At 42.9% G+C, this 22,091-nt stretch overlaps 1 protein-coding gene across 1 annotated transcript in view; it reads left to right on the top strand.

Moving 5' to 3' along the window:
• Positions 1-11,580, top strand: part of ABCB7 (ATP binding cassette subfamily B member 7) — a 38,802-nt gene extending 27,222 nt beyond the window's left edge. The window contains exons 14-16 of the mRNA XM_085060054.1: positions 2,933-3,036; positions 4,539-4,646; positions 7,166-11,580. Coding sequence (XP_084916180.1) covers positions 2,933-3,036; positions 4,539-4,646; positions 7,166-7,384 — 431 coding nt within the window. The 3' untranslated portion in view covers positions 7,385-11,580. The remainder of the gene's footprint in view (positions 1-2,932; positions 3,037-4,538; positions 4,647-7,165) is intronic.
• The last annotated feature ends 10,511 nt before the right edge of the window (positions 11,581-22,091 follow it).

Here is a 22,091-nt window from a genome sequence, read left to right as displayed (position 1 = left end):
AAAGGAATGTATTTTCAGGGGATATTGTTAAATGAGATTATATGTAAGGCTGGAGGTGCATCTAAGTAAAAATGATCTTTCTCATAATCAGTTTGGGTAGTGGACTAGAATGGGGAGCTTTGTGTGTGCTTTGGGCCCTGCTGATGCTGAAGGAAAGGAGCAGAAGGTTGCAGCAGGGGCAGACAGAGGTGCTGTGCTGCCTGTTGCAGAGACACCTCTGAGGGGTGTTTCCTTCTCTGCAGCTGCTGCAGTCAGGAGTCCTGGTCCCTTTGAAACAGGATCAGGGGGTACAGCCTGTACCCAGACTGTGTGCACAGTGCAGAAGGGGATTACAGAGAAGCCTAGAAGGGAAATAAAATATGCGAAGCACAGATCTGGATGAGGGAATAGAAGGTGCTAAATAGGTACTGGCAGAACTGGAGAGAATCGTGCTGACAATGAAAGATTTGTCTTGTGCTGCCTGTCTCCCCACACGAGTAATTGCTAGAAGGAGGATTTGACTGACAATAGGTTTGAAATGTCTTGGTGTTTATAGAAGGATAGAATGATTTTGGTTGGAGGGAACCTTCGAAAAATCATCCCAACCAGCCCTCCTGCTGTGAGCTGAGGCATCTTTCACTCAATCAGGTTGCTCAAAGCCTTTACCTTATGCTGAGGTTTAGACTGGATTTAAGGAAAAATTTCCTCATGGAAAGGTTTGTCCAGCCCTGGCACAGTTGCCCAGGGCAGTGGTGGAGTCCTCATGCTTGGAGGGATTTAACAGGTGTGTGGATGTGACATGGGTTACATGGTTAGTGGTGGCGTCTGCAGTGCTGGAAGAACAGTTGAACTCCATGGTCTTAAGGGATTTCCAACCTGAGTGATTCCATGATTGTGTCCCTTTCAAAGTGTGGAGCATTGTGTGTGGGTATGTTGGAGTTTCCTTCTGACCTGGAGACTCCTGTAACAGACCCTTTCTGAAAATGGGTTCTGCCTTTCTTCCATCCTTCAGTTTGTGCTGCCACTGGGATGGTCATAAGCACCCACCTGCCAGTGCTTCCACAAAGGTGGTGTTTAGAAAGGTAAGGGAGTTGTGTTCTTTTCCTGGTTGGTTTGTATTTAAAGGAGAAAGAGTAAAATACTTAGGAGAAAGACAGTGGAATTATTTCAGGTTAGAAAGAGCACTCCAAGTGGGCATCTGCCACTGAAATAACAGTTTCAGTTCTTTATTTTCAACAATTAGATGAGTATTGACAAATCACAGTAGTAAACAAGCTTCAGAAATGTGTGCAGCCAGGATACAGGAGTCTCAGGCCAGTCCTCTCAGAAATGGTGTCTTTGTTCAAAGGATTGGAGATATTAAATGGAAGGCTCTGAGTTCTAGCAGTGGCTCTGTAAAAAGCTACTATTAATTGGAATCTATCGTTTTCTCAGTAGTAGAACAGCTCCCTAAATAAAGATAAGTATTGGATTTATTTCAGAATCACAAACAGATTTTTTTTTAAGTTGGGTGATGCTTCTTCAAGTCTAAGGAGAACACAAAGTCCTGATTTGTTCTGTTATTTTGTGGAGGAATAGGGGGAGTAAAAGCTGTATGAATTGAAGTGGCCCTCTTTAAAAGCCAGGGATTTACGTGCATGATGGAAAAACAAGATTTTAGCTGCAATGACAGCTTTACCAATTTAAATGGTGATGTAGCATTTTGTGCAGTTCTTACTGTTCTCAAGGATTGATTAATCAAGAATAAAGAAGGAAAAACAAGTTGTTTGGGTTGTTCCAAGCAGGACCTACATCAGTGTTGTCTAATAGATGTGTAATAGGCAGAGCTGTAAAAGCCCCAAACCCCTGACTTTGTGAATGGAAGAGTTCCTGTGCTGCTGCCCTGAGTGTGAATGGGGAGCATGAGACAACTGGATTTCCTGCAAATATAAGGGATTTTTTAACTGAAATATGTCTTTGAAACATGGATATTGTCAAGCTGTGAGTTTTGAAGATGCTGTGTAGGGGAGGGAGGGAGAGCACACTAAAATAGACTGAGTAAATCATACAGTTCTAATTGCTCCTGAGTTCTGCCAAAGACAGTTTAAAATGTGAACTGCAGCATTACCACCAGCCTTTTAAATGGTGTATGAAAGCATGTTCTCTCCTGATAGGAATGGAACATTAACAAGAATGTAATGGTATTAAATGGAATGTTTGGAAGTCTTGAGTAAAACAAAGGAGGACAAGTGCACAAATGTGACGTGTTTGCGTCGTGTACCAAATGTTTAGCAGATTTTAAGTTCTCAAATGCACCTGTTTTCCTGTCTGTAAAAGTTGCCCTGAGTTATTCTTGAGTAGATGTTGGCTGTAAGATTTTTTTAAGGAAGGAAACTAGTCTGAAACTGGGTTATGTCAGAAACTACCAGGCTTAGATTGCAGGCTGGAGGTGGTTTTCAGTACCATATTAACTGTTCTTGAGGGAATTTTGCCATTATGGGGTGGAAAGTTGGATGAATATCAAAGAGAGACCTGAAAGACACAAGGCAAAATGTGTGAGGCAAAATGCACCAAATCCAGTAAGCAGGTGTGGACAGAGCATTGGTGAGAGAAAAGAGGATTTGTGTGTGCAGAGTTATGGGGCAGAGCTTAGGCCAGGTGGGCAGAGTGAGTAACTGTACAGCATTGTTACTCACCTGTGTGAGACTCTTGCCTTGGAGCAGATACAAAATAGTGCTCTGTCCTTTCTAAAAGGGTGAGCAATCTTGAATCATTGTGAATTTACCAGGGAGCAGGAACTCGTGTGGTATCTTATGTAACTTGTCAGACATTTGTCAGCAGTAACTATGATGTCTATTAAAAATAGGGAAAAAACCAAGAACCAACCCTCAAAAGTCATGTCTGCTGTTGAATTTAGATTATCACAATTGTAACTTAATCTTTTTTCTTTTTTTCCTCTTTCCCCCTCATTCAGGAGGAGAAAAGCAAAGAGTTGCAATTGCTAGAGCAATGTTAAAGGAGCCACTTATTTTTCTCTATGATGAAGCCACATCATCTTTAGATTCAATTACAGAAGAGGTAAATTGGGATAAAAATTTCAAAAATTTAGGTGGTGCAATGATGTCTGATTGTGATGCTTTTCCATGTTCTTTTCCTCTCAGAAAGAATTCTGTTCTTTTTCAAATGTTTACTCAGTATTATTAAGAGGTGCTGTGTCTTAGCTGTTGCCCTAAAGAGCAGAGAGAGATTCTCAGTCCATCTACCTGGAGACAGTGAGGGATATCAGCTGTCTTGGGGTATTTTCTGTTTACACTCTGGAAGTCCCATTCACCTTGACACAGACCAATCCTCTTTAGAAGGTATTTAGATGGCATCTAGCATCTATCAAAAAAGCCTTCTAAATAGCTGTGACATACTGCAGGACAAACCCCTCCTTGTTTGTTGTGCAGCACATGCAGATCAGGTAGGTGTGCCCTGCAGTGCTGGTATTCATTTGTGCTGGTTCCACAGGAAGGGCTGTGACATGGATGTCGTGACACTGTGACAGGAACTGCATCAGGCTTCATAACAACATCTCTGCTAAACACAAAACTCTCAGCACCAGCAGTAATTTCCCACACTAATGTCATCAGGAACGAGCCAAGCTACGGCTCTGTTCATTTATGCAGATTATTGAGTGAATTTATTGACCTGTAATCACTAAATTACTTTCATTTTCCAGATGCAAAGAATCCAGAGTGTGAGCTGCACATCCATATAGCACAGCACTGAAATGTAGCATTGCTTCCTCATGGACCAGAAATGTCCATATCACACTCAGTTCTGCAGAGCGGCACTTGGATTCTTCCTCTCTTGTTTTGCTGGATCTGTTGCAAGAGTAATAAGCAAAGCTGAAGGTGTCACAGTAGAAATGCACTTGAAAGACACCAAGTGAAAATGAGGCTTTTGCAAGAGTATGCCTGGGAATGAAAATGTTTTCTGACAAAAATTTTCAGGGAAATAAAGCAGACCCTTCACTTATGGTAGTGAGGGCACAAATTCCCAGTCAGCTCTCCCTGCAGAGAGATGTGGTGTGGAAGGTGGCAGAGAGCTCACAGAGGAAACACTGGGTAGATGGATAATTCCCAGAATTGCTCTGACATTATGTGCAACATTAGCATGATATTGAGAGGGATTTTTTCTTTAACATTCAGAGGAAAGTATTATTATTACGACCATGAGGAGTTCTTATTTTCAGATGCTTTTACTGCTGTTTGTTGCTTGTGTAGCATGGCTCTGTGGGGAAGTTGTTCCTGAAATGAAGTGACACTTCTCTTCTTTGTCCCTGGGGATAGCTGTGTTTTCTGTGAATACAAGCTTTTTTTCAGTTTGAGGCTTTAGCAAAACCACAGTTTCATGTTTGAGACTCTTCTGTTTCTTTCTGTACATACTCGTGGCTGTTTGTTATTGGGAAGCTGTAGCAGTACCAGAGCTGTTTCTCAAAACTTATTTACAGTAATTTGCATATTTCCAGCAGCATTTTATGTCTCCTCATCTCACCCAGGAGAGTGTAAGAGTTTTTGTCTATTCCAATCTTGCAGAACATTCTCAAAGCCATGAGGGACATGGTGAAGCACCGGACGTCGATTTTCATTGCCCACAGGTTGTCCACGGTGGTGGATGCAGATGAGATCATCGTGCTGGATAAGGTGAGGGCTCACCTGGTGCTCTGTGACTTCACATCATGGCAGGCTTTGCTTTAGGGACTCTGTGTGTCCAGTTTGAATTACTACACTCCCACCAAGCTGCTGAAAGTTCTTTCTTGGGAAATGAACTATGTTTGAAAATTCCAGCCCTAGCTTGGCATGTGACTGTCTTGTATATTGTTATTTTTTGCCTTATTATTGCATGTTTTTAATCTAATTTTTACATGCTTCTGTCAGATGAAGTTTCCTAATGTGTTCCCCCAGTTTGTGCTTCAGTCTCATAGCTTAGTGAGTGTCTATTTTTCACATACATCCATTTTTTCCTCTCAGTGGAAAGAAGGAGGACAGCATGTTCTGTTTCCATACAGATAGAACTACTGCAGGATTGTTCAACCTAATTACGTTAAAAGTCTGAGCACCATTCTCTGTTGTGATTGTTGCCTTTCTGTAGGCTTCTCTTCTAAGAAAAAAACAACATCTTTCAACATTTGGTTCCCTAATATCACTGTTGAGCTGTTACCTCATACTCAGTCTGTCCAAAGTCCAAGTTTTTTCTCTATGACCCATATCTGGCAAGAGATTTAAAATAAACAAATGTCCTTATGATAACTTCACAATTATTCTTTAAACTGATAATGCTGAAAGTACAGTGCTCTAATCTGCTGATAATAGATGTTAAATTTCTCTGCATTCATTTTTATCAGTTGCTATTTATAAGCTTGTGCTCATAGGTGTATTTGGTGACTTAAAATACACATCTAAAAGCAAATAAATTATTCTTACACTACATTCAGTGATTTCATGGACAGTTAGAACCATATCTTATGAAATGGTGACATTTGCTACACAGAATTCAGCTTTATATGAATCTCAGGATGAAGTAGTGGAATAAATCACTTGCAGTGCTCCATGGAGTTTTTATTCAGTTTTGATCTGCTTTGTTTTTTCAGCTTTTGCTGGAAAGTCCTCTCCTAAGGTGTATCCTCTCTCCAAGTGCACATTAAGCATCTTGCAAACGTTTTGCAAAGTGTCACAAGGCAATCAGCAGCTTTTTGTTCGCCACACAAGTTTTCACAGCTTACTAAGAGCGTGTTTTGTGTTGTAGTGTAACTGTTAAATTAAAAATAAAAGCACAGCCTCGAACTGTGAAGGAGCCAGGATGCTCCCTCTCCTGAAGGATGGAACCAGGATTGGGGATGAAGAAGGCAGCACTGCCATGTGCTGCTGCCATCCCAGCAGGACTGAGGTGTTAGCAGCTGGATAAATAAGGCTCAGGAGCAGGGATGAGACAGGATGATTGTGGCTGGTTTTGCTTAGCAATGGTAATCGTGGAATCACAATTCCAGCACCTTTGCTGAAAAAAAAAATCAGAAAATGAAAATCAGAGTCATTCCTGAGAGAGTAAATGTTGTAGTAATAATGCAGATCCTGATGCTGTGGAGCTGGGCAGAGAAGCTAAATTTTTGAGGATTGGGTGAGAGTTACTAAAAAAATGCCATAATTCAAATGGCTGGTCTCTACTACAATGAACTCTAATTACTTTAAGGATTTAAATAAATTCTGTAGTTCTGTTGATGAAGTGTATGTTTGTTCAGATTCTGCTGGCACATCTACTAATAGAAGTGCCAAGACCCAAATTTTTTCCCAGCATCAGCAGATGTCACAAGGAGGTAGATTTAATTGTAAATCATAATTTAGAACTAATATCAAATCCGTGTGGTTGTCTGTATAATGCTGTCCTTTCCCAGAAGGAAGACTAGCTGGAGAATGAATATATTAGTTTAATTTGAAGTCAGTGAATGTGTCTCTCAAAGTAAAAAGACAACTCTTTTTTTGAAGGGTGGTGGTGTTTCTCTTCTGTAGGGTTGGAGTTCTGGAGGTCTCCTCTCCAACTCTTTCTTGTATTTCCACAGTGGTAGTCAGTAAATCATCTCTGCTCCTGGGAGCAGCACAGAGAACTGAACTCCTCACACAATTTTTGTGGTGGTGATTGCAGTGACACAAGCTGCAGAGCACCCATAAAAGCACAGTTTACACTAATTGTGTTGAGGGTTTGATTTTAAATGTGCTTTGCTTGTCTCATACAAACCCCTCTCTGTTTGCTCTTCTCTTTTAGCTTCTTTGTGTGTGTTTGTTACCAAGCAAAGACAAATACATGTTTGTTTTGGTACACTCATATGACCTTTCCAGGAGTAGTTGAACACCTTGCTCCTCATAGAGATGTCCACATTTACTTTAAAAAACTCCTCCAGTTTAGATAGTAAAACTTGCCATGCTGGTGGGCTTTAAATTTTGTCCTGATGGACAAAAGGCACCTACAGTCTGAGAAGAGCACAGCTTGTTTTCAGCTGGCAGGGCAGCACACAAGTGATTGCACTGTGCATTCAGTCTTCCCTTGCTGTCTCAAGCTCCTTCTCATTAATAACTGCCCTAATCCATCCTGTGAAACTGTGGTCCATAGGCTGGCATGTTCCTGAGGATCTGCTAAGATGGATTCCTGACTTCCTGCCCTTGTTTTGCAGGGTAAAGTTGCAGAACGTGGCAAGCATGCAGAGCTCCTGGCCAATCCCAGCAATCTCTACTATGAGATGTGGCACACACAGAGCAGCAAAGTGCTCCACAGTCACAACAACCCTCACTGGGAGGAGAGAAATAACCACACATCCAAGGAGGAGGAAAGGAAGAAGCTAGAAGAAGAAATTATCAACAGTGTGAAAGGCTGTGGGAACTGTTCATGCTGAGTTCGATCCTGGATCTTGTATAGCAGGTTAAAAATGCACAAGAATACAGAGAAATGCAGCTCTTCTTCTCAAGTCAGCATTCAAAAACTTCTGGGTTTTGCAGTTTTTGGATTTTACAGTTTCACAGAGGGACATAATTTCAACCAAAGGAGTTCTATTTTTGCATCTTTAGAAATCTCTAATATTCAGTGGCATCTGCAAGAGCTGAGCTTTTTCAAAAACTTTGAACTTCCCAACCAAGAGTGTAATTTATGGCAATTTTTAGGCATTGGTAAATTCTCCTGGTAGTTGCTTGATGTGGATTATTAAATTGTAAACAGACTTGTCCTTGATTTACATTATTTCTCATCATTGATGGTTGATAAATACGTCATTTTTTAATTGTAATTGGGCTAATTTGAACTCATTTGCTAGTGAGGAAGATGCCTTTTAAATTCTTCAGTGGTGTTCTGGTTTGAAATCTTCTTCCTTGTAAAGAGTAAGCACAGCCTCAAAAAAGTATTAGGCTTCTAGTAGCAAACTAAATATTGGAATTACCCCTCTCACCTTTCAGAAGCACCTTTGATACTGCACTGTCAGGAAATGGATTGGTATTATTCTTAAAAAAACTGACAGCATTTTTAAGTGAAAAATTAACAAATCTTGAGTTCAGGATTCTGTATCCTCAGCATCTGCTGTAGTAGTCAAAGCAGAATGCAGTGACTCTTTCTAGTTCAGTCATGGTCTTAGGGAGCAATTAAGATTCAATAAAGACTTCCATAAATTTCTATTATCTCATTAATGTATGAGAAAATGACCTGGATAATGCTGAAAGCATTGCTATAATAATCTCCTCATTTCAACAGCCAGAACTTCTCCAGTGGGAGGAAACCTCAGTCTCTGGGATCTGCAGGACACTGTGGGTGTGTTGGGTTTGGGTGGGAGGGACTGCAGGGGTCACTTCTGTGAGAATGTGCCAGAAGCTTCCTGTGTGCAGCAGAGCCAAGGCCAGGCACCTCACCAAGGATAATGCACTGCTGGGATGATGGATTTGGGAAGGGAGAAAAAGCCTTGTAAGTGTAAGAGCTACTGCAGCTGGAGAGAGGAGTGGGAACATGTGAGAGCAGCAGCCCTGCAGACATGAGGTCAGGGAAGAAGGAGGGGCAGGAGGAGCTCCAGGAGCCAGAGCTGAGATTCCCTGCAGCCTGTGGGGTTCCACAGTGGAGCAGAGACGCCCCTGCAGCCCAGGAAGGAGCCCACACCAAAGCAGGATGATGTTCCCAGAGGAGGCTCTGACCCCAGGGAAGCCCATACTGGATCAGGCTCTTGGCAGAACCTGTGCAGAGAGGAGCCTGTGCTGGAGCAGGCTTGCTGTGACCCCGTGGGGACCCATGCTGGAGCAGCCTTTTCCTGAAGGACTGTGCCCTGTGGAAGAGGATGCATGGAAGGACACACTGGGGCAGGGGAAGAGAACGAGGAGGAATGGCAGAGACGATGTCATGAACTTACCAAAGCCTCTGTTCCCTGCCCCCTGCACTGCTTGGAAGGAGGTGGAGAATTCTGAAGTGAAGTTGAGCCTGGGAGGAAGGCAGGGATGGGAGGAAGGTGTTTTAAGATTTTGTTTCATTTTCTCATTACCCTACTCACACTTCTAATTTACAGCAAATTAAGTTAATTTCCCCAAGTGGAGTCTGCTTTGCCCATGACAGCAATTGCTGAGTGCTCTCTCCCTGTCCCTTCCTCATCCCATGAGCCTTTCATTGTGTTCTCACCCCTGCCCAGCTGAGAAGGGCAGGGGTGGAGAGCCTGGGATGGCAGCCAACATCCAGCCAGGGTCATCCCACCATGACAGGACTGTGGTTTTAGGCCTTGTCTCTCCAGAGAAATTCACCACCTCTTTAGCACAAGCTATCCTGGTGTAATTCTTCATGCTGAATTTAAGAATTCAAATCTTTCTCTTGGATGCTGAAAAATAACTTTGTTATTTCTGGGGAATTACACCGGTATAATTACACTGATATAATTACGTTTGTAAATCAGATGCAAGATTTCTCAGTGTGGGCACTAGGGAAGGGCTGAATTCGGTGCTTCTGGAAATTTAATTGCAAATAGCGTTTATTTTTTTGTGTTATACCCTCCCCTGCAACTAAAAATAGGAACATAACTTAAAAGGAGTGAAACCTTTGCTAGTTACTTACTTTCTCTCTCTCCTAAAATGATGGGTGAAAAAACAACCTGGCATCAATCTCCAGTTAAAAATGATTTTAAAAGGACTTTCATTTTCATCCTTGGAGTGCAGAAGCAAAGCGAAGTCCATTTAATGTAGTGGCAGTGCAGAATTCCAGCTTACAGCATCCCTTTATTTTTCCTAATTTGTCTCCTGGTTTAGCTGCTGACAGCAGTGAAGGAACTGTAATGGTGCAGTTATCTCCCAACTGCCAGAAACAGGAAAGGTTTATTGAAAATCTTATTTATGAGGCATCTCCCTTTTCTGTATTGTGACAAGCCCTAAACTTTGTCTCTTCCCTCCCCACTCTGCAAGAGCTCATTTTTGGAATTAATCTGTCTGCTGTTCATGCAGCAGGTAACAGGCAAAGGCTGTAAATAGTAGTATTTCAATCCTAAGATTGTTTTGCTTTTGGCACAAGGATTAGAAATGTCTCTGGTCTGAAATGTGGAGGGAAAGGGGTTTTCTCAATGAAAAGTTTTCCATGTTGCAGGACTGGGACATCCCAGTAGGTCCCTACAGGGTGCACAGAATTGTTTGTGAAATGTCTGTAATTGAAAGCCACTTTAATGCCAAGTCTGATTGTGTTTGTGAGGGGATGATTTCAGATGAAAGCTGATGGATTTTATCACTGGGGATGGACTTTGCAAGGACTGAGGCTCTTGGGCATTACAGGTTTGGAATGAGGATGGTTTTCAGGTGGTAAATGCCAGGAATGGTCAATAATTGTTTAAATCTGTAGGGTTTGATGTAGCTCTAAGGCCATTGCCTGTCTCTGCCACCCTTTTGGTGCCAGTGGATGTGCTGCAGCTCTGTCCAGATTTAAGCAAGTGGAATGACAGGAGGGAACTGTGGACAAAGGCAGTTCCTAAAACAAGAGGCCAGTCATACAGTAGAACACATATTTTAAAAGAACTGCAGCGAGTTTCTGGAGATGACTGAAAACTTTCCCAAGTCATGGAGCTGCTGGATAAACATTCCTGGCTTGGTGGTGGCTGTCTTGGAGTGCATTGCTGTGGAGAAGCAGCAGCAATACTGGGTGAGTCTCCTGTCTGCTACAAAGTCAAATTTATGCTTTTTTAAATTTTATTTTGAGTTTTTATTCCTGTACTATGACTCCAGAGTGTCACCATTGAAGCAGATGCTTAAGGCACTGGATGGGAGAGCAATGGCTTTGGAGAGACTCACTGTAGCACACTGACCTTAGGACAGCCTGCCTGGCATCTCTCAGAAAAGCCTTACAGTTCTCACAGAAGCTGATTGATTTTGAGGCTCTCTCCCAGCCTCAGTGGATCTTGGTAATTCTGCTCTGCTGCAAACTCAAACATGCCTTTTCAAAACAGCAGCTTTTCATATTCTGGACTTGTAGCTGGTTGTTTTTCAAAATTCAAGTTATCTACTCCCATTATAAAACCTTTGTCTGCAATTTTAGAGTAGAAAAAGCAGGTTTTTTTTTTTTCTTCATTTTCTGTTTTTAAAGGAAATGTGTTTGTAGAAAATGGATGTTAAAAACACTGCTTGCAGTGTGTAGTGATCTGTTAACTTACAGAAATCAATCCTAATTCCCATGTAAAAACTTACTAGGCACAAAATATAAAGTCACACACAAAATTTGGGCTATTTTAACCTCCAGGTTAGGAAACTTAACGAGTGATTGGCAGGGAGGTTGCGCTTTTTCCAGGTAGATGTTCATCATTTTCTCCTTGCAGATGAATCCCTCAGGTTAGCTCAGCTCTTCTGTTCCATGGAGTAATTGTTACTTACATCTCTCAACACTGAGATTTTAAATGATGTTCAAGTTTCTTTTCAGAATGGAAATGTAAAACTTACATTGTACAGGAAGGTAATGTGTTCCAGAACAACACAGAAAGCTCTGTTGAGATCAGATTGTGTAACCCTTCCGCTGGAAGACTCCTTACCCTGACTCCTGTCCTTCATCTGTGTGTAGATAATTCTTACTAAATAAAGAATTTATCTTTGTGAATAGAAATGGCTGTCCTGTTACAATGGCTCTTCGAGCTTTGCAATTCCCAGAGGAAACAGTCACTGCTCTGGAATGTGAGTTTTAATTCAGCAATTGTTTCTGGTGCCTGGCAGTGCCAGTGGAGCAGGTAACCAATCCCAGGGTGTGGGTTGGCATAAGGTGACTGAATTCCAGGTGATCCCTCAGAGGTCATTTCATGGATCACACCTGGATTCTGCCCCCACTCAGCTTTTACACCCCTGCATTTGTGTGTGGAGCTGCAAAACCAGCTGAAGAGCTCGTGTTGGCTGCATCCCACTGATGGGAATGAATGTACTTGTGAGAAGCCTGACTGGTTCTTGCTTTAAAACACTGTATTTTTATAAATGTAAACTCTTAATGTAGGATCAGTCAAAGTAGAGCAGTTTTAGGAATCTGCTTGAGCCCTTGATGTGACATTGTAATCACTGACTGGATTTCTACTTGCAGCTGTAGCTCATTATCAAAGAGGAATGCAGGAAATACTTTTATTATTAATTATTTACATGCAATTTTGATCATTCTTTCAGTGCACTGCACTGTATTGATCTGGGCTACAACAACCACTGTCCTGCTGCCCCTGAGCTCTGTGTGGCTGTGTACAGGGCATGGGGATGGATGGATGGATGGCCCTGGATTAGCCTGGGGTGTTTCAAGTCTGACTGGATAAACTTCCAGCTGCTGTTTCTAAGTGTTCATTTGGTCTACCTTTAAATCCTGGAATGGCAGCTCCATAAATGTTACTGCCACTAATGGAATGGCCACATCATGGATGGAAGGGTAAAAGAAATAAATTGTTGATAAATGTTTAGAACAGATAGAATTCAGGTATTTCTTGAATTTAGTGGATAAATCTGATGTCTTTATAAGAAAATTCTTAAGTGGTTAGTTCTTGAAAAATGTCTTTTAAATTCCTCCCAGGTGACTTTTGACCAGCTTCTGCAGATGTTGGGACTAAACTCAAGGAATAGCCATGAGCATTATCCAGCCTGGAAAAACAGCAGGAACCTTGAGAGAGGACTTCTCCAGAGGCAGGTCTGCAGGCTGGGGTTGGGATCTCTCTCAGATGAGAAGGGTCAGTTGTACTAAGTTGCACAGTAGATTTATTAGTTAAAACCAGCAAAAATGCTTTACTGGTGTCTTTGGGCAGAACTTAAACCAGCATCCCCAAAACTGAAAGAGTCCCGTAACAGCTCTTCCACATTCATTTCCAGTTTCTAATGCCCTTTACAAAATTGTCAAGTAAAGCATTTTAAGTCACACCAACATAAACTTGTAAAGCTCTCAGCCTTGTGCTGGAGAGGCAAAAGGAGACAAGTTCTTCCCCTCCATTATGGAGAAGAATAAAGAGCCTGGAGCAGGATACATCAGGTGGTAGGGTGTGTTTGAGTGCCTTGTGCAGTGCTCTGCAAGTGTCAGCTGAAGATTCTACTGGCCTTGTTCACACACCAACAAATATTTAGAAAAGTGGAGGTTGAACAGATGAAAAGTTTCCATTTTACACTTGTTAGAGAAAATGGAAGGTGAAGGTCAGTCTGTAATTGGGAGGGAGCCATTCAAGAACAGCAATGGAGGAATTATGGAATGGGCTGTGAGCTTTTGAAACATGAAAATATATGTTCATGTTTTCACACAGAGTTGTAAAAATCTTTACTTCTTCAGTGAATTGAAAATCTTCCTGGCTTTTGAAGAACGCAGATAAAAGATTCAGCTTATTTACAATTAAAACCAGGGAATGTTCTCTGGGGAAAACAGTGTTTGCAGAATCTGTAAAAGGTGATGAGTGATATCGCGTGTCGATGCCGCTACTTGTGATTGCAGGAACGTAGGATATTTGGCAGGATGCAAGGGAGGGGGAAGACCACAAGGCACAAGTATTTTAGGCTGGAGTTGTTCCTTCTGCCTTGTGGAAATTGCTTCACTTCAAAGCCCACTCAAGGACTGTGCTGGTAACACACACACACAGTGTTTCCGAAGTCTACAGGGTAAAAATTAATGACCTGATGTTGTACAATACAGAGACTTTTTTTTTCAGAAAAACCCTATATTTTATTTTAAAGTAGTTAAATGTCAGGAAGAGAAATTCAGAGTGGTGAGCTTGGGTTAGTGGAGAATGAAGATTTTCTCCATTCAATCCCTTCACTCTAAACTGTGAGTGCTAATCTGGGCCTTGCATTACGGTGGTCATGTGCAGGGTTGTCCCTTAAGGGCTTTGTGTGTGAGCTGATCTCTCTGCCTTAGACATGACCTTACTTTGTGCCTCTTTTTCCTCCCTCTTCCCTTATTGGGGCTATAATTCCATAATTCTCCCTGAAATGTTCCCTGTCTACAAACTGGAAGAAGCATTAGCGGCTTCTATCTTAGCGCTGGGCTTTATCCCTCGTGTTCCATGGAAAGGTGCTGCTTCCAAAGGACTTTTCCAAGTGACCTTGGAGTGGGACACTCTGAAGGCTTTTGTGCTGCCTTTGGACCTCTGTAGCCACAGCCTTGCAGGGAGGTCTGTTCAGTGACATACTGCTTGGGGAGCTCTGGGACAGCCTCTGCATGTTCCAGTTTGGGCTTCAGGTTACCTGAAACAGCAGCCTGCTCTGACAGCCTGCTCCAGGTGGTTCTTGTCTGCTGGGGCTCAGGTGTCACTGGGGTTCTCCAGGTGTCTCATTTTCAGCAGCATGTCTGGGTGAGCTAGCTGTGCTTCCAAAGTGCTCAGGGAGCTTTGCAGCCAGCAGCATGTGCACGCAATTCCCACAGCATGGAAAGATCCATTTGAATGCCACGTCCACTAAAAATCAGTGTTTGCCAGAACCCTGCGTAGTGCTGCTGCAGAGAGCAAACCTGGCTGCTGAAGGTGTGTTTGGGTGCTGTGCTGCTGCAATATGCGGAGAAATTGGATTCAGTCTTATGCTTCCTTACCAGTCCCTGGAATTTTTGATCTTAGAAATCTCTAGCTGACCACAGAAACCTTCCATCACCAAATGCAGAACTCCATGGCTAAAATGTTACCTCCTGAAGAGCAGCATGAGCAAGATTTAGCCCATTAGGTGGGTTTTTTAAAGCAATTGCTGCTGCCTGAGCTATGCTCCCAGCAAAACTGGTGGTTGGAATTTCCAGCGGGAATTGAATTCTCAAATCACAAAATACGTTGTACCAAAAAGTGGCTGAATGTTGCTTAAAGACTGAGCAATTTGTGTCCTAGGTTTGTACATGAGCTACCTTAATTCTGCCAGATTTAGTTGGATATTTCCATGACGCAATGGCATCATGCTGGGAAGAATTTATTGGCACAACAGCCATGTGTCCAGCATGTGCTGGTGTAGGGTGTTCACAACACTTTGTATCTTCTCTTAGGGGATGTGTGTGTGATTCACAGGTGAGTAACACTCAGCTCCTAATTCATACAGGAAATGCCACACCATCATGCCCTGATATGTATAAATGTACAAAGTGTGTCCAGTGAAAAGGGAACAAGGGAAGCTGGGCTGCAGCACTGAAATGACTTCCTGATGGAAATGGCCCAGGAGTCATTGACAGCAAGTCAAATGCAAATAACACTTGTGAAAATGAAAGGGAAACAAAATCCTACTTTTTAGTGGATGATCAGCTCTGGAAGCTGACAAAAAGTGGGTTTTGTCAATTATTTTGTGGGATTTTTTTTTATTTTAATTGAAGGCCCTAAACTTTCTCTTATTTAGCCTACTGGGAAGCAGTCAAGTCAAGACAGCAAATAAATGTCCATGTGATTCCAATAGGTATCTAGAAAAGCAAATCCTCCAAATGGCTGTTTTCAGACTTGATATTGGAGTCTCTGTGGAAATTCCTTCAGTGGGATATAAGCTCACATCAAATGGCAGTCTCTGATTTAGGCCAAAGCTGCTTTACTGACACTCGAGCAGTCCTATGGAGATCCTGCTCTAGCTAAAAACCCACAGAATTTCACAGCCCATAAATCCCACGGCATACATCTCTTAAGTACTTTACTCAAAGGAATGTTAAGCTCTTTTACTAAATCTGCAAATTACAGCTATTTGACAACTCTGAGTTTACAGTCTGACAGCTCACGTCATCAGTCGGAACGGGATGAGCGCAGTCAGAGGCGGCATGGCTTGCTGCTGACTTGCAGGGATCTGGTAATAACAATCCACTGGAAAATGTTGGAAAGCTGTGACAGCCTGGGAATGGTTTGTGACATCTGTTAAACACACTTGTTTTTATTCCCACTGACTGCAGTGGGATGGGAGCAGTATTTCATGGGAATGGAGTGGTTGTGCTCCAAAGCGGGAGCCAACAGCCTCCCTGGAGGACTCGAGCCACCAACCAGGTGAATTTCTATACAAATGACCACGACACATCCCAATACCAGATTAAAAAGAAGTTTCTCAACAGATTGTTTCTCCCTGACTGCAGGAGGTAATGAAGCGAAAGCAGTGGCCTGGGAACTCTGCAGGAGCAGGAGAGATGGTAAAGCCCTCCCTGGCTGCTGAGTGCTTTGGGGTGCACAGCTCTGGCTTTGTGGGGAGTGAACATTCACTGATGGCTTCATGGTTCAGAGCAACTCAGCCCTGATTTAAACTGAAATGGGCAGTGGCAGGAGAGCTGTAAACTCACAGGTGCCACTGGTGTCATCTGAGTGTAGGCAACCTGGAGCACTCATGAGGAATAAGTGTGACCAGCCAAGGAGAAGAGCTGTGTCTTTCTAAAGAAGATTCCCTGGATGAGTTAGTTGTGCCCTGTGACTGAATATAGGCTTCCTTGCAGTGCAACAAATTTCATAGTTTGTTTTGTAGGCACCATCTACTTGTTTAATACATGCTTGGCCTGAAGCTCTCACTGAACCTGCTGTGACACCTGTGGGAGTGGTGGCACAGAAATGGAAGAAAACATTAGTTTACCAGGTAATGGCAGCACAGAAATTCAATTCAGCCAGTGCTGCTCTTTAAAATAGGTGCAGAAAGGAACATGGCTGTAGAAAAAACTGTACTTGCTTCCCAACGGTCACCAACACAGTTTTTGGATCCCAGACCCAGGTTTTGCAGTGCAGACTGGACAGCAGAGGTGGGCAGTGGCTATGAGTGTGGTAGTGAGTATGAAGGGAAGCCCTAGGCACTGTCTGAGTGCTGAGTTACTGTTCAGCCACAGGTTTATCTGGAGCCAATGACAAGCTGGGATCAGCCTGGCTGAGGCTGATTGAAGTGTTTGGTCACCCACTGACTAGATGTCCATAAACAGAGGAAATGAAATAATTGTTATTTAAAAAAACCCAAACCCACCCAGAGGATAAAATTTAACTTTTCCAGTTTTTCCAAAGGCTTCTCCAGCAGTTTGGTTCTTTCCAAGGCCTCCATGCCTTTCTGCCAGCCTTGGGGCTGACAAGGTACAAGAATGATATAATCTGTGAATCCCCTGTCTTGAAAGTCTTTTCCCACCTAAACAATTCCATGATTCCATGACTCTATAATTGATAAACTACCTAGGACTAATTAGGGACAAGTCTGATGCAAGCAGGGTGTGCTTACCTAAACCCTGGTGTTTTCATCCACTGAAAACGGAGTGGTTTATGCTCAGGAGGTGCAGAAGTGAATCTTTTCAATGTGTGTGACCTTTTCTTTAAGAGCTGTCTCAAGTCCAACGTGAACACCTGCAGCCAAGTCTGTTGGTCACATACACCTTGACACCATCTGATTAGAGAGAAGCAGAAATAATTCCACGGAAATGCTCACACAACGGAGAATACATGTTTGTCCTATAAGGAAGATCTCAAAAATGTCCAGACTTCAGCCTAGATGAATATCTGTGGATCTCAAAATCTCAAGACTGCCATCACAAAGGATACTCTAAAAAGGTTGGAAATGGAGAGGCTACTGCGAGTCCCGTGGATAATTGCCTGGCTCCATGTGCTGTGTGCAGGAAGGTCACTTCACACAGGCAGTGCAATTACCTTCTGGACAAATGGAAAATGAAATTGCAACTTTGTGTGTGATTGTCAAGAAGACAACCCAAAGTAGTGGCTGTGAGCAGAACCGCTGCCCTTTCTGTCGCAGGAAAGCTGGCACTGTTCTCCCTGGAAACAATGGATTTGAAAAAGTCCATCTTTTGAAATGTGGCCTTTCGAGGTGTCCAGTGAAAGCTGATGAGCTGCTAAGTGTTTACAGTGGTTTCTGCAGCTCTCGGTCTAACAGGGAAATCTCATCACCTGAGACCTCCCAGGGTGTTATTGGGAAGCTAAAATTCAGACTGAGTTTAAGCAGAGCCCGAGCTGACAGCAGATACAGGGCTTAACTGCAGGGGATGTGATGCATTGGAGAGGGATTGAATGGTCCTGTGCTGTCAGGATGGACTAATCACTGAATAAGTGGTTTATTTTTCCTTTTCGCTATTCTTATTCAAAATAGGGGCAAGAAGGAGGAAAAAAAATGAGTATACCAGCACGATGTTGCCTAGAGTGTATGGGTTTCAGAGGACACAGAGGTGGAAGTCCTTTCCTGTTGCATTTGGAGGCAGGTGAACAGCATGTCTGGCAATAGATATTCTGAAAAGCAACAAAAGAAAATTCACTGTGAGATTATAAATTACAATTAAAAAAAAAAAAAAGCTTTGTTGTAATAACTCTATATAAAAAACTCCTTTAGTTTTAACTTTACTCTTAATTTGGGGGAAGGTGATGAAGGATGCAGGAAATACCTTTAATTTGTACTTCCTGTCGTGTTTCTTTGTGTTGTTGAAAGTAAACATTTGGCTTAAGGAAAATTTGCACAGGTGTAAAGCTTTCCTTGTATGAATATTTAAATAAGTGGGGGTCTGTCACTGAGCTGCAATTTAGTAGTTTTCTGATCAGGCTTTGCTGGATTGGAAAGCATTTATTCTGTTAGGCTATAAAGTAAAAGGATTTATCCTTAAAATAAATTAATAAAAAACCTCTTGTGAAAATGCTGAAGCTAAGTGGAAGTTTTCCAGAAAAATCGAGCATTATTATGATTTTTTTTAAAGTGTGTGTAAAATAATCCAGTCTTCCAAAAAGATGCTTGAAGTTGTTTGGATAGAGTTGGCATCTGCCAGAGTCGAGTCACACATAAGATAACATGATTGACCATTTTTGGCATGGGATGGGCTAAATTGGCTCATCTGTTGGCTGTCAGTCTCTTCTGAATTAAATCCAACGCTTTGTAGGCACGTTTCCATCTGGTTAAGTTTAGGACTCAAGCTGTTTATATATTAAAAAAAAAAGTATTTTGTACCAATAACAATTTCTAGAAAAAGGTTTTTGCTTACGTTCCATTTTGAAACTATTTGGTTTTCTTTACTGGTTAAAATAAACTCCTGAAGAGTGAAAAAAAGATGTGCCCATGTATTATGTTAAGACCCTTGAAACATGCAAATAAAATGGAAAGAAATTAAAAATTTTATATGTACATATTTAAATATATGTATATATGCATGCATATCATTCTATAATATGTGACTCCTCTAAATTGGAAAACCAGATTTTAAGTCTGCTAATATTTTAACCATGTGCATTAGGAAAGGAGGATGAATACATGCTGTTACACTCACATTGAGTCTTTCTAAGATTGGCCTTGCATTATTTTTATTCTGAATATTCGCCATCTGGCACTGGGAGCTGCAGTATTTAGTGCCACAAATAATAATGAAAAATATGGTAATAGCTCGTGATACTTTAACATAAAAATATAAGACAGAGGGTATAAAGCTCTGGGCGTATGATCTTACAGCTGCCAAAGCATGTTGTTCCCTCTGCCCTTGTTTTCCATAAATGAGTCTTTGATTGGAGACAGCAGCAGTAATGGGAAAGTCATTGGTTAATGCACATTAATGAAACTGCGTTACTGGAGTTAATGAACTACAGTCCTGAAGAAAAATGAGCAGGAAAAACGCCAGGGTTTGTGCCACTGTGTTCAGGTAGCTGTGGGAGCATCCAAGAGACACCAGGAAAATGCTTTGACTCCAGATTCACCTGAGACAGAGGGGCCTCTGTCTTTTTTACATCAGACAAGCCCCATAGAAATGCCTGAACTTTAAACTAAATTGCCTTTTCCTTCTCTCTGCCCCCATCAAAATACAATGAGGAGACTGTTGCATATTCAGCAAAGCTGTTGTTCTTGCTGCAGTTAAATTGCATAATTAGATGGGGCTTAAAGAGAGCTGAACCTCGGTGATTGTGCAGGCTGAGGCAGAGGTGAATTGCAGACCAGCTCGTGGAATTTACCCAGGTGAATTGCAAATCAGCTCATGGAATATACCCTGGTGAGTTGCAAACCAACTCAGGGAACTTACTGAGGTGTTGGTGCTTAAGGAAAACAGTTTCAGGATGTTTGGGTTCAAAGGCAGCGGGCATTTCCTAAATATTCCTTTCCAGAGAATAGAGGAATTTACCTTTATGATTTCTCTAAAGTTGGGGTTATTTCTGAAGACTAGCCAAGCAGCTCTGGAGACGGCAAGAGCTATGTGGCCATGTTTTGTGGCTGCTCTGTTGGCATTAAAATCAAGCATTTCCTCCAGCTCTGCTCTCTGGGACCTCTGCTCACCACTGCAGCATCCTCTGCCCTTGAAACACGAATGTAAAGCACAAAGTGCCTCTGGGCACAAGGAGCTTCATCTTTCCTAAAGAAAGGAAATAATTTATAGAACACTACAAGTAACAGCTCCATCCACAATAACCAGGCCTTAGTGCTGCTGGTCTGTGCAGCTGCCCCAGGAGAGCCACAGTGCAGTGGGAAGGATGGAAATGCCAAACAGAATTTGAGTTTCCAGCTGTTAGCAGAGTTTGTTTGAGTTTCCAGCTGGCCAGCCCTTTGGGCCCTCCCATCTTCACCCAGCAGTTCCAGGTGGCAGCCAGTTTGGCTAAAACAACTGGCTTTGAAGTCTGGGATACCAGAAACTGCTCCTGCACCTCTGCACTTCATCCTCACCTGGGTCATGGATTTACTGCCTGTGAGAAGATCAAACCTATAGCAAATCCACTGCAGCTTTTAACTTTGACATATCCTGATCCTTTTGCCTTCTCCAGGTTTTGTTCCAACCTGTGCTCTGGCTCACTGCAAATACACCAGGCCATGCTTGAGACTTTTTGGTTGTTACTGGTTGCTTTTCTTTTTCCCCTGTTTTTTTCCTTTCTCCCCTGCAACTGCAGTCACCTCCCCTGAAGTGGCCGAGGCTGTTATTCCTGCCAAGGGAACGAGGGCACACAGAGCCTTCTGTCCCCAGACCACTCGCCTTGGCCCAGGCACAAGTGGGAACTTTTCTTTCCTCCTGTTCAGAAGGCACCAACAATGAGGTGGTTGGCCACAGAAAGCTGGTAAGAGAAATGCACAGTTTAAAGGAAGATTTACAAAATCCAGTTGAAATGTTGGGAGGAGGGTGGGGGGAAATGAAGGAATAGACAGGGACTGATTTGGGGGTCTCAGAGCCCATTGGCAGCAGAGTTTAATGGAGCCAGGGGAGCCTCAGAGGCTGTGATCCTGCTGGAACTGTCTGATTGAATAAGGAGATGTTTAGCCTTGTGAAGGAGTTGCCAGGCAGGGTTGGGGTGATTTTTTTGGTGTTTGGTGGAGCAAGGAGCCTGTTAAGGAATGGAGAAGCCTGGAAACTCCTCTGGGACCCTCCTCCCCTTCGGTCCTTCCCCAGCTCTGTCAGGCACGTGTGAAATTTGTCTTTCCCAGGGAGGTCAGCGACAGTCTTGAGCATGTACTGGGTGTGTCTGGAACATGGGGGCAGAGAGAAGGTGTGGGCTGAACATCATCTCTGTTCCTGCAGCTGCTCTGAGACAGAGCTCGGGGAGGGGATGCAGACAGCCAGGAACGCTGGGGAGTCTGTCTGCAGCCAGGGAGCTCACCCTGCACTGCTGGTTTGGGTGGGTTGGGATGCTTTCTGACAAAGCTGTAAGGCTTGCCAGGTGTGCCAGAGAGGAAAGGAGAAATTCGGTGTGTGGCAGTTGATGAATCCAGCTTTGTTTCTTTAGGAATCGCTTCAGCCTCAGTAAGGACTCACAGTTTGCAGGCTTGGCTTTATTTCCCACAGCAAACAGTCGGGTTTGAATTGCACAGCAGGATCTGGGAAGGAAAAAGGAGGAGAGAGGGTGAGTCCTTTACCAACCTGAGTCAAAATTCATCCTGCCTTCTAGAGTGCTCCTCCTTTTGCCACTGGTTTATGTTAGACTCTTTTTGTTCAGAAGTTGGTCCTGAAAGTCTAAGAGAGTGGGGAAGAAGTACTCTCCAGCCCTTTGTGGTAGAGTGGGATAGGAAGGTGATGTCTCCTGCTATCCTCATTTCCCTCTGGGATTTTAAGCTTCATAACATCTGGGAAGCTTCTGCTTGAATTATGCTTTTCCAGGCTCACCCAAGAGTGTAGGATTTGAGGTCTTTTGAAAATCCCATTTGTGTTGTACTTGTGCCATGGGCAAACCAGAATCCTCTGGTGAACGTCTGCCTCTGGTATGGTTTAGTAGCGGGGCCATGTATGGCATGAGTTGGGCCACAGAAAATCAAGGA

This window comes from Lichenostomus cassidix, chromosome 4A (genome assembly GCF_008360975.1).
Source record: "Lichenostomus cassidix isolate B80296 chromosome 4A, HeHo_3.0, whole genome shotgun sequence".
Lineage (NCBI taxonomy): Eukaryota > Metazoa > Chordata > Aves > Passeriformes > Meliphagidae > Lichenostomus > Lichenostomus cassidix.
This window is presented reverse-complemented; position numbering and strand designations above follow the sequence as displayed.